General features: G+C 42.6%; 1 protein-coding gene across 7 annotated transcripts in view; it reads right to left on the bottom strand.

Moving 5' to 3' along the window:
- ZC3H12B (zinc finger CCCH-type containing 12B) overlaps positions 1-12,416 on the bottom strand; it is a 207,777-nt gene that overhangs the window by 5,420 nt on the left and 189,941 nt on the right. For 6 of the 7 annotated variants that reach the window (XM_066250325.1, XM_066250324.1, XM_066250327.1 and 3 more), the window contains 2 exons: positions 11,653-11,759; positions 8,090-10,037 (listed from right to left, as the gene is read on the bottom strand). In XM_066250325.1, the coding sequence (XP_066106422.1) occupies positions 8,617-10,037; positions 11,653-11,759 (1,528 nt within the window). In that variant the 3' untranslated portion in view covers positions 8,090-8,616. Of the gene's footprint in view, positions 1-8,089; positions 10,038-11,652; positions 11,760-12,416 lie in introns of those variants that run through there. The other variant, XR_010727891.1, reaches the window with a different exon arrangement.

The following is a 12,416-nucleotide window of genomic DNA, read 5'->3' as shown; positions in this document are numbered from 1 at the left end:
TGCCCCTCAGCTGTAGCTTTGGCCCAGCTTGCCAGGAAGCATCAGGCCCCAGAAGAGAAGCATTGCTGGAAACGGAGCCCTGCCACCATGTGGGGCAGAGGTCCCCAAACTTTTTACACAGGGGGCCAGTTCACTGTCCCTCAGACCATTGGAGGGGCGGATTATAAAAAAACAACTATGAACAAATCCCTATGCACACTGCACATATCTTATTTTAAAGTAAAAAAATGGGAACCAATACAATATTTAAAATAAAGAACAAGTAAATTTAAATCAACAAACTGACCAGTATTTCAATGGGAACTATGCTCCTCTCTCTGACCACCAATGAAAGAGGTGCCCCTTCCGGAAGTGCGGCGGGGCCGGATAAATGGCCTCAGGGAGCCACATGCGGCCACGGGCCATAGTTTGGGGACCCCTGATCTGGGGGATCTGTTCAGAATCTCCCTGGCAGCAGGAATACCGACCTTCTTGACATTACCCAGCAGCTTTCTGATTCATTTCCCCGCCCGCCCTCACTGGGCACCAAATAGCAGTTGAAAGTGAAAGAAACCATTCTTCATTACTTTCCCACTCCTTCTGGCCTAGAAAAGATAGAGTGGACTTCTTTGTGGTGGGCACTGTAGCTAGAGCTGCCTTAGGGACTGACCCAGAGCTCCTTTGTGGTTACCCAATTCCCTCAGACACTGACTGCCTGCCCTGTGTCAGCCCTGAGCAGCCAGGAGATAGAGATGAATAAATCATGTTCTCAGCCCTCTGCCCAGTGAAAAAGGAGGAAGTCACAAGTATCTTAAAGTATGTCTAGTGTGCCTCCACAAGGTCTCTGTTTTTCTCAAGGCAATATTTCCAACCTGGTGGTTGACTGATGTCAACTCCAGCTACAGATCCCCAGCCCCTGATCCAGGGAGAGTGCTCACCTGGGCAAGACGGTAGGCATCTTCACGGGGCCAAGTCTGGGCCCTGAGGAGGGTGGCAAGGGACAGAACCAGGCAATACTTCAGGCAAAGAGCTGGCCCACGAAGTGGCTGAGCCAAGGAATGATGGAGAAGGCTCATGCTATGAAAATGCCAAGGAGGAATTTAGTGGACATATGCCAGAGCTCTCAGTCAAGGGTTTTACCTTGAGTTAGGACCTCTAGGGTGGTCTGCAACCTTTTAAAGAGTATCCTGATTATCTCTGTGGCTATAATAATTTTTCTAGAGTTGATTTATAGATGAAACCCAATTACTAAAGGGTCCGTGAACCCAGCAGCCTGACAGGGTTAAGAATCCCTGTCCTGTGTGGATCCAAGCATTAGGTATAGGCCGAGCAGTCTCCTGCCCCAATTAAAATCAGGTTTTTTCTAACTGTTCCTTCTCCTGCCACAATGACAAATGCTGTCTTTTTACATCCTGAAATGTCAAGAGCTGAAGGAGCCTTCAAATATTGAGCATCTAGACTACATATAGTCAAGAGATTTACAGAAGTGCCATATTTTTTGCTCCATAAGACGCACCTGACCATAAGACACACCTATGGTTTTAAGGAGGAAAATAAGAAAAAAAAAATATTCTGAACAAAATGGTGTATTAAAACATTTAATAAAATACCGTATTTTTTGCTCCGTACAACACACAAGCATTTTCCCCTCCACTTTTTTGGGGGGTGGGAAAGTGCATCTTAAGGAGCGAAAAATCTGGTACTCTGGGAGACAGCTCAGCACCTGCTCCCTGAAGAGGTGGGTGCTGCAGTCTCTTGCTTTCCCTCCACTACTTCACTAGAGCAGTCTGAATCTATTGTCTATATTGGCATCCTACATAGGATTTAAAATTTTTTTGCAAGATGGGTTTTGCTGTTAAAATGTTTGGAAATCATCGTTTCAATCTAGCCCCCTTGTTTTAGGCATGGGGAAATTAAGGAAGACAGAAAGAGAAGAGGTTAGCCCAAGGGCACAGAACAAATGAATAGATTAGTGTAGACCCACATTTCTTGAAAAATCAGCACCACATGAGTACTTGTTGGAAATGCAAATATTTAATCTCACTCCTGATCTGAATCAGAATTGGTGAGGGTGGGCGGCACTTGGGTTTAACAAGCCCTTCAGGTGACTGACTGATGGTAAAGTCTGAGGTGCACTGATATAGAAGACAAAGCTACCCAAAGACCTACATTCCAGTCCAGCTCCATTGCTTAACAAGAGCAACCTTTGGCAAATAGTGCTAGTTACTTCATTTGTAGTAGGAGAATATTTGCCTCAAAGGCTTGCAAGGATCAAAAAAGTTAGCCAATGTGAAAGTGCTTAGCATGCCTTGTATGTACGAGTCACGTGGATTCCTGCCAGAATCGGTGGACCTTGGTCTCTGTAGTCAGGTCTCCATATAACCTTAGACAAAGTGCTTTCTCCCGGCCCTCAAAGACTGACCAAAAGATGAGCAGGCTTTCTGAGCTCATTTCTAGTCCAGGTCAAGGGACGGTAAGAGTCAAGGTCATTGTTGGCTGGAATCTTCCTGAAGCCTGTGGTTTGTGGCCCCTCTTTCCTGGGAGAGCTGCTTTAGATGGCAGAGATGGGGGTGGGAGTTGAGATGAGGGAGGGGTGTAGGGAAGGACTGACCAGGATCGGCCTTAGCCCAATGCCTTTGGACCTTATCCTTCTGACTAGAGATAATATCATTATTTAACAATAGTAATTAATCATGAAAGAGTGACTCTTTCATGATTACTTCCCCAAAGAAACTCGCTGTCTTGTGGTGGGGTCGGGGGCGCTATGCCAACATGAGTAGAGTGACAATTGCTAAAATAGAAGTATTGTTCAAGATTCCTGCCAGACCCGCTGCAGGTAGGGAGGTGCGGAGAACTAATAATGTCTGGACAGGGAAGTGGGGGGGGTGTAAAGGACTAATAATGTCTGGACAGGGAAGTGGGATAGCTTAATCGAGGAGGTGACATTACCAGCTTGTCTTTAGAGTCAGTAGTTTACTAGTCAGAACAAGGATTGGAAGGCAGGTAAAAGTCTGAAGGTGATAAGAAAGATCACGGCATGTTGGGGCACCTGAGAAGGGTCCAGGATGATTGAAGCATGGGTTCTGTGAAACAAATGTTGGTCCTGAAGCCTCAGAGGAAAGCTAGAGAAGGATATGGTCAGACTAGTGGGTTTCCCTCCTATGATTAGGGAGAGGCATTGAACATTGAATTGTCCCTTCTTAGAATTCTCTTTTTCTCACTTCACCTCATGCTGCGAACTTTTTTTAAAATTAAATCTATTAGGGTAACATTTGTTGATCACATTATATGTTTCAGGTGTTCTTTTTGGTAAAGTTTTTTTAAGTGGTTTGTTTTTTTGGGGGGGGTTGTTTGTTTGTTGTTTTTTTTGTTGTTGTTTTGTTTTTTTTGGTGAGAGAGAGAGGAAGGGAGAGAAAGAAGCATCAACTCCAGTTATGACACTTTAGTTGTTCACTGATTGTTTCTCATATGTGTGTTTACGGGGGGGGGGAGTGGAGGGGCTCCAGCCAAACCAGTGACCCCTTGCTCAAGCCAATGACTTAGGGCTTCTAGCCAGTGACTGTGGGACCATGTCATATGATCCTAGTCAAACCAGTGACTCCATGCTCAAGCTGGCAAGCCCAAATTCAAGCCAGCAACCTCCAGGTTTTGAACTGGGGTACCTCAGCATTCTGAGTCAACACTCTATCCATTGTACCACCATCAGTCAGGCTGGAAAGTCTTCATTTATTCATTCATTCTCTAAGTGTAGTTCATTTCCTCACTAGAGAGCAAGTTCCAGAAGACAGGAACCATTTCTTCCTCTTTGGTCTCTTTCTAGTCTAATACAAGCCAGGCCCCTATGTAATACTCAGTGAGAACTTGACACAAATATGCTTGAAAAATGGGGAAGGCAGCAAGGGAAAAGCCACAGAGATGAAGAGGATGGAGAGAGATGAGCACTCTTAGTCTCAAGAAAGATGATAAAAAAGATTCTCTGATTCACAAGTAGCCCCTCCAAAAGACAGCACTGTGATGAAGGGTTCACTAGCCTGGAGCACTGAGGCCAGGGGTTCATCCCTGGGTTTGCCACTGACTGGTTTTCAGCTTGAGTCAATCTCTTCAGTTTTTGGAGTCTCACCTATAACCTGATGGAGTTGGTTCAGGTGAGTACTCCTCAAGAGGCTTTTCTGTGAAGCGTATGGTACTAGGCCACTTCTAGCTCTGATATTCTGGCTAAGGCCCAGCAGATGATGCCTCCGTGACACTGAGGCTACTCAGGAGATAAGCTATAGGTTGTTTAGAGAAATGAGCCTCAGATATGAGCTCTCCACCTGGTTAGGCCTGACCTCATCCCACCTTGTGGAAAACACCAGTTGATTAGCACTTAGAGCTGTGTTAGCATATAAAAAGTGGATTCCATATGCTTACTGTGATAAAATTTAGGTGAACTCACTTGTGGAGCTCCTTAAAGCTTATCTCAAGATGTAAATCCCAGGGACAGAAATTTAATTTTTTAGGTGCAACCTGGAGTGTGTGTATATGTAGGTGTGGTGTGGCTTTTGGTGTTGTTTTTAAAGAAACAGAGCCATAGCGGTTAGTAGACAAATAGTTTATGCAGTAAGTAAATGTGGTTACAGTTCATTGTTGTCAATGATACATCATTTTCAAACGCTATTATAGGTAAAACAAATTAAAACCTCATGAAGTAGTCATAGTACATTCATGCTAGTAAGAACATATTGCAAAGCATTGCACATGCATTATAGAGGCAGACAAAACTAGGGATGAAATATGTTTTAATTCATCTCTGCTTTTTATATTTTGTCATTGAGACTTACATTATGTTTGGGTCAAAGAAAAAACCCAGAGGTTTTATAAAAGTTTACAACCATTAAACAGTATTGTTTAATCCCACAAATAGATAAAGCAAACTACTACAGCTCAATGATTCACAAATCAGGATTAAAAATAGTCCATCTGCCTATGTATATAGCTAGCTACAATATGATAAATATTAAATATGCTAAGTCTTTACAAAGGCATTGACTACTTTAGACAAGCAGATTCTCAAAATATACTGGTTTGGTTTCTAATGAGAACTAACTGTATTGCCATTTCATTTGAAGACTAAGCACTCATCAGGATCAGACCTGAGGAGAAGCAAACTCGGGAAAGGCAGAGAAGGATTAGGAAGAGACCTGAGCAGGACTCTTTGGACAGCTTGGCATCACTCTCCTTGTGCAGTTTCAGACCTGATTCACAGAGTAAAACAAAGTGTACTGAAATTGTTGGCCCTCAAAAAGGGCATTTGTATAGCATAGATAGAATGGTAACTCAGTGCCTCTACAAATGAATTATTTTATATTAGGAGAAAACTCAGTGCCAAAGGTGAATGGATATCAATGTTTGAATATTGTATAAAGATAATTTATTCTAAAATAGAAAAAAATGGGATTTAGAAGTATGCTCCTGGAAACTAGGAGAGAGAGAGACATAATTATAAGAAAATTTTTGGAGACCATTTCCATAAGACATCTGTCATTCTCCCTTACATGCCTAGCACCTCAAGAGAAAGTGCAATGCCGATATGTTACTTTTGAAAAGGTTCCCTGGATTGACCTTGCTGCTCACTCCAGACTCACACTTCCTCAGGTCGAAATAAAACAATACAACAACAACAACAAAGTCAACAAAATCTAAGGTCTGAACAAGAATAGACTTTTCATGAGTTCAGGAACTCAGCGAAAGAATTATAACTGCAAAGCACCTCTTACAAAATGTACTGTGCTTGAAAAGCACACAAAACACTGTGCAGTGACCCCTGCTTCATGCTTGAAGGTAAATGTCCTGGACAGCTTAACCCCAGGAAGGAAACTTGATTTCATTATTAAAGAAGTCAAGGGGGTTCCAATACTTCTGTTTTATAACTTCAGACAAAATAGAAAAGTCAAGAGGTGTGCAGACCTCAATATAAAGAAGATGTTTCTCTAATCACTAAGAACCAAGCTAGATTTATGCATTTATAATTGTACAGCTCCATTTATAGATTCTTGCAGATGGTTCACTAACACACTTTTGATAAAAAAAAATCCCTTTTGCAGGGACATATGAAATTTACTAGGCTAAGAAGAACTTATTGCAATGTGATGCTTGAAACTGTACATAAAATAGCTGTGTACATAATAATAGAGTCAACTACTAGTGCCTTTTGGAAGTAAAAACTCTCTCATGACCCCTGGGCTATTTCCCAGTGACACACAATGCCACAGAAATCATGGTGAGAGTCAGTACCAAACCTAGTCTAAGATGTGTTTTGTACACTTGTTACTATACAATCAGGAAAAAAAAAAGATATAATTTCTATCAACAAAAGGTCATTTCTAGTTATTTGAGGCATTGCTCCTAGCAGTTTTGGTTCATACACATTTTATGAGAAGAGAAAAATGGCAGTTGTTTTTAGGAAATAAATACATATTCTGCCTTTAAAAATATTCCCTGCATTGGGAGGAGCTAACAATTTTTTGAGTACTAAACATGAATATGTTCAAGATGAATTGCAAATGACAAGATTAATCTGTGCTTCCTGTTAAATTGTGCAGGCAGTGGATACTGTGGTGCCACTGATGACTTTGGTAGAAAGATGAACTGACTGGCACAGAGGCAGCAGAGTCCTCAAAGATTGTCAAATACTCTGATTGAGACACAGGATAGATTTAGAAGAGCCAAGAAATTGAAAGTATGAAATGGTGTTTGTGTGAAATAGCAAGCACTTCAGTGGCGACTGTTACTCTCTCTGGACCTACATGACAGAAAATACTTTGACACCTCAATATGCTGGGGAATGGGAAGATCAGAGGGCAAGACATGAACGTGAAGCTGTGGTTAATGGAAGAGAAACACTGATTGAGATGTAGTTTTGACCAACTAGGACAGAGACAGAAAGTAGCATGTAAGCCATTATCAAACCACCAGGTACAACCCTGACTACAGCTTCACATTCAGAGTGTTTCAGGGTAAGAAACATTTATAGTCAGTGTCACACCTTCTCGTGAAGAAACAAAAGGCCAAAGCCAGGCCTTCTCAACTGTCATGAAAAAACAAACAAACAAAACAAAAAAATGACCATAGAAAATTAGCAAGTTCCAGCTCAAGAAATAGTGAGCTGGTCATGGTTTAAAATGCTAAACTATACAGTGGATTCAAAAAGGGGTTCATTTAGTTTAGCTTTAAAAAGTGCCTCTTCTAGAGGCATTTAGCTACAAAGGTTCCCACCCTGAGCAAGATACAAGTTGTGCAAATGATGTCACTCAACCTAAAGTCCTGTCTTCTTTAGTAATGCATTTAAGAATTATCTAAGGGCAAGTTCGCTCTCTTGGCATGTATTTGGAGTGCATAACTGAGCCAGCTATTAGAAAATCCCCTGGTTTTGTTTCCTGAAGAAATTCTGCTCCACCAATGATCCACTTCATTGCCCAAAGAGTAGACAGCAGGGGAATGTGAATTACATGGCTATGCACTGTCCTCCATTACATTTTATCCTGTGATGTTGAATACTGCATATATCAGAAGTCTAAAGCTCATGCATTAGACCCTCTTTGAGTGCAGCTTTCGTGTTCATCGTTTAATGCCACATGAGTTTGGCCATCTCTCTGGTAGTAAACTCCTTTGTCTAACATGCACTTACTATGCTTGGAACTTGAGTTTATCCACCAGCTACTCTGCAGAAGAAAGCAGCAATCTGATCCCTAATTTGCTGATGTGAAGAGACTTAAAAGCTAAGAACTATCAATAAATGTTGACAAAGTGCAAAAGAAATAGAGCTAGTTTGCTCTCATGCCTAATAAAGCGAAGTTCAAATATTAGCTGATAATGTCACTTTCAAAACTAGATGAAACTATGGAATCTGACATAAAATCAAGTCAGATTTGTGGTCTATTTAGCTGTAGACTGAGGACTGTGGAGAGCCTCTCATCATCATTGCTATAAAAAGTTACACAGAAATAACGCACACATCTCAAATTAAATACATACATGCAGGATAATTCTTGGCAATAGGTTTGAAATATAACTCTAGATACTTCAATGTGACCCTATAGCTTGGTTAATAAAGATATTAAATGGTCAGATATACATGCAATAAGGTATGCATTTATTTTTAAATAGCTTTAAATATTCCCATTAAAAATCTAAAAGGTTGATTCAACATATGATCTGATCCTGATATTCTCCGAATTAAATATATCATCAATACTTTGTAATATAAAATGTGTAACTATGACAATGTTCATAATGGAATCCCTTGCAGTTTCTTGCATTTAGGCTTCTCCTCCTGGGCTTTGTCCTTCATTACCTGCATGGTGCAGTGCAAAAGGGCATGAGACTTGGAGTCAGAGGACTTGGGTGTGAGTCTTGACTTGGTCATTTGCTAGCAATGTGACCTTGGCAAATCACTTAATCTCACTGAGCTTCAGTTTCCTTGTCTAGAAAACAAGACATTAGAAAAACTTACCTCACAGGATTGTTATGTGCTTCAATAGCATAAACACTCTGTACTTGTAAGCACAGCGCACAATTAATAGTTACTGTTGTCATAGTATCAGTGCATTATTTATATTAATATTCATATTTGTATAAAGGAATAGGTCCTATGTCATGTCAACGTGCAGCCCTAAGCTTAGAAACAATCAAGGCTGCCAGCTGCTGGGCATCTGCTGTGTGGGGATTTTTCTCCATCACTGAAAGGACAATATTGGAAGGGAAAATATTGCAGAGGTTCTTGTAGATCTGATACTGGTGCTCTGGGATGATATACTCCCTGGAATCCTTGCACATTCCAACCCAAGGATTCCTCCAAAGTTGCTCCATCTTTTCAGGCACGCTCCTCACCATGACTGTCTCATAGCATGGTTGCATGAGGTTGTTATTCAAGGGATAGGAGTGGTAGCCATAGGAGTCGGTTGCACAAGGCAGTGGGTCCCAGCTGGCATGTTGTTCCCGGCACAGAGGAGGTCGTCTTTGCCTCATAGGGTTGCTTTCATAGAGGCGGGAGTCAGAAATGCTGTCCATCCGAGTCATCACCAGGGCACGTCCTGGCTGGGTGGTTGCCCCAGAATGGATATTAGCAGGTATGGGGTAATCTCCAGAACAGCTGGAGTGTGTCCCAGTTGCTGGGTGCTGGGCATGCAGAACAAAGTGGGGGACTGACTGCTTGTGGGAGGCTTGCTTAGAATCATCTGGGCCATAGCTCTGCACTCGTGTTAAGGCTTCATGGTAACCATGAGGAAAAGGCTGAAGACGGTTTTGAGATGCTGAGCGATGTAGCTTCAAACTGCCTTCAGGGTGGGCATCAGCTACAGCCAAGTACAGGTTGTTGTAAGAGGAATAGTTGTCGTTCCTGGTATGGCTCATACGGCTATCAGGACAGAGGTTGGGATTCCTGGTATACACTCCCAGGTCTGCTTCAGCCATATAGTACTCTCGATTATGCAAGTTGTTGATGTTCATTTTGGAGAAGTCACTTAACACTGAATAGTAGCCATGGTCCCCCAAGGACTCAAACTTTGGATATTGCTCAGCATAGCTAATAGGGGTCCCATGGCTGTTGGTAACCAGGATGGGGGGGTACTGCATGCTGGCCATATGCTCCAAAGAGGACTTCTGGTGGGGGAAATGAGAGGATCCTGGCACTGGGCTGCTGGCCGAACGGGTGTTGAGTGCACCCACTGCATGGCTTTTGGGAGGTGGTATTGTCGGGACACTTAGCGCAGTCACAAGTGAGGGGACAGAGCTGGCCTCAGGCTTACGAGAAATAGATAGCCATTCCTCAGGCTCCACAGCCACGGACCGGATACTGGGATCTGATTGGCGCTTGGGGGCCACACGCTTGACTTCTGAGGTTATTTCACCTTTGGCATTAGACAACCCTGTGCCACACTTAGCCAGGGTACCTTCGCTCATGGTTTTCACTGTGGACAGTTTGGCACTGATGCGGAGCTCATCAGCCACCGAACGCTGGGGTTGGTTGGCCCGCTCCGGATGGTAGTATTTGCACTTGTGGCCGTAGGTGCATTTTTTGCCTGAAAAATAATGCCTTGGGGTAAGACCTCTCTCATAGTGGCACAACTCTCTATGCCAGAAACTGTCGTAACAATCTGGTCACTCTGATTACAATTTTACTGTATGGGGTTAAAGCAAAAAAAAAAAAAAAGTAACTTTCCATAAAGATAGGGTACAGACAACACCAAAGAGGCATCATACATTCTGAGTGAAAAGAGAAGAAAAAAGAAGCTGGGGAGGAAACTGCTGTGTGAAAGCTACAAGCTAAGCAGTTGAACAGCCTTCATTTTCCTATAATTCACTGTGTCTGAGCATAACCTGCATGCTGAGGTGGTGTAGAGCAGCAGCAGGCAACATGGTGCCATGCAAAGAGCACAGGCTTGGGAGGCCAGTCAGACCTAAGTTTCAATTCCATCTAGGCCATTTACTAGCCGTGTGACCTTGGGAAGTGACTTTACTTCTTGAGCCTCATTTTCCTCTTCTGTAAACAAGGTGTGCAATTATACCTATATTATAGGGTCATTGTGAAGACTAATTGAAGGTAATAAACATGAAATACTCTATGATTTAAATAAATGTTAATTGAGAAAACCAAGACGTCCCAGAAACAAATGGTTACCCCCAAAATATGAACACTCTTTCCAAAGTAACCTCAGATCTGATAATCCATCTTGCACTGTCATGTTCACAAACTTCGTAAGAGAGGGACTTGAGTAGGATCACAGCAGTACTCTATAAAACTGTATTTTCTTTTTTTAAAAAAGTAAATAGAACTTTATTTTAATTTTTTTATATTTTTTTATTTATTCATTTTTTTTTAGAGAGGAGGGGGGGAGAGAGAGAGAGAGAGAGAGAGGAGAGAGAGACAGGGGGGAGGAGCTGGAAGCATCAACTCCCATATGTGCCTTGACCAGGCAAGCCCAGGGTTTCGAACCGGCAACCTCAGCATTTCCAGGTCGACGCTTTATCCACTGCGCCACCACAGGTCAGGCCGAAATAGAACTTTAGAAGCAAACTAGAAAGTACAGATCTGAAGAAAAAGGTGTTTGTTAGTTGACAGAGGGTATAATCACCTGCCAAAAAGACATGTCTTTCTTGGGGCCAAACGCAATCTGTCATTGTTCTTTTTTTTTTTTTTTTAAATATTTTATTCATTCATTTTTAGAGAGAGAGAGAAAGGGAGAGAGAAGGGGGGAGGAGCAGGAAGCATCAACTCCCATATGTGCCTTGACCAGGCAAGCCCAGGGCTTCGAACTAGCGACTTCAGCGTTCTAGGTTGACGCTTTATCCACTGCGCCACCACAGGTCAGGCTGTCATTGTTCTTTATTGCTTCTGTAGGCCCTGTGGGGATCTGCACTTCCCACCCCCAGAGACATTGCTCAGGACAGAGGCAGCTAAAATACGTGCTTAACAAGTGACTACTAATCAATTCTAGTTACCTTTTTCTCATGCAGTTTCTAGGATGTTTCTTTAAATGCTTAAATGAGAATACAGGAAGACACCGACTTAAACTCACAGAAAGTGGACAAGCCACAGTTTTGAATTTGTAAAAAAAAAGTCTTGAAGAGAAAACTATTTACACAGTCTTTATGTTTCCCATAGTACATAACTCAATTTTGCACATAGGTACTCACCGTAAGGGCATGGTTGCTTTTTGTGCTCAGGAACAACAGGTCTCTTTCTTAAGAAATTTTCAAGGCTTGGGCCATGACGTCCTAAAGGATCATCTGGAGGCATAAATCTGAAAGCAAGCAAACAAAAGGTAAATGTCTTCCATTCTGTTCCCACTACCTCTTACCAGGGGTTCAGACTATCATTAACTCTCACCTATACTGTTGTCAAAGCCTTGTAATAGCCCTCCTATCTCAAGTTTATCTTTTACTAAGCCAACAATTTTTCTATTTCCACTTGGTCACAAAAAAGGATGATTTTTTTCCTGTGCATAATTCTTCCATGAAGTATATGTTCCAGCCATACTGGCATGCCTACTGGTTTCCCCAACATGGAACACATTACTTTTTTTATTATTATTCAGTGAGAGGAGGGGAGGCAGAGAGACAGACTCCCATACAAGCCCACTAGAGGTGATGCTCTGCTCATTTGGACCATTGCTCCATTGCTCAGCAACCAAGCTCTTCCTAGTGCCTGAGGCAGATGCCATGGAGCCATCTTCAGTGCCCAGGCCCAGCTGGCTCCAATTGAGCCATGGCTGCAGGAGTGGGAGTGGGAGTGGGAGTGGGAGTGAGAGAGAGAGAGAGAGAGAGAGAGAGAGAAGCGAGAGAGGGAGGGGTGGAGAAGCAGATGGGCACCCCTCCTATGTGCCCTGATTGGGAATTGAACCCAGGACATACACACTCCAGGCCCACGGTCTACTACTGAGCCAACTGGCCAGAGCCAC

Source organism: Saccopteryx bilineata, chromosome X (assembly GCF_036850765.1).
Source record: "Saccopteryx bilineata isolate mSacBil1 chromosome X, mSacBil1_pri_phased_curated, whole genome shotgun sequence".
NCBI lineage: Eukaryota > Metazoa > Chordata > Mammalia > Chiroptera > Emballonuridae > Saccopteryx > Saccopteryx bilineata.
Note: the sequence above shows the minus strand (reverse complement) of the source record. Positions and strands in the feature narration are given on the sequence as shown.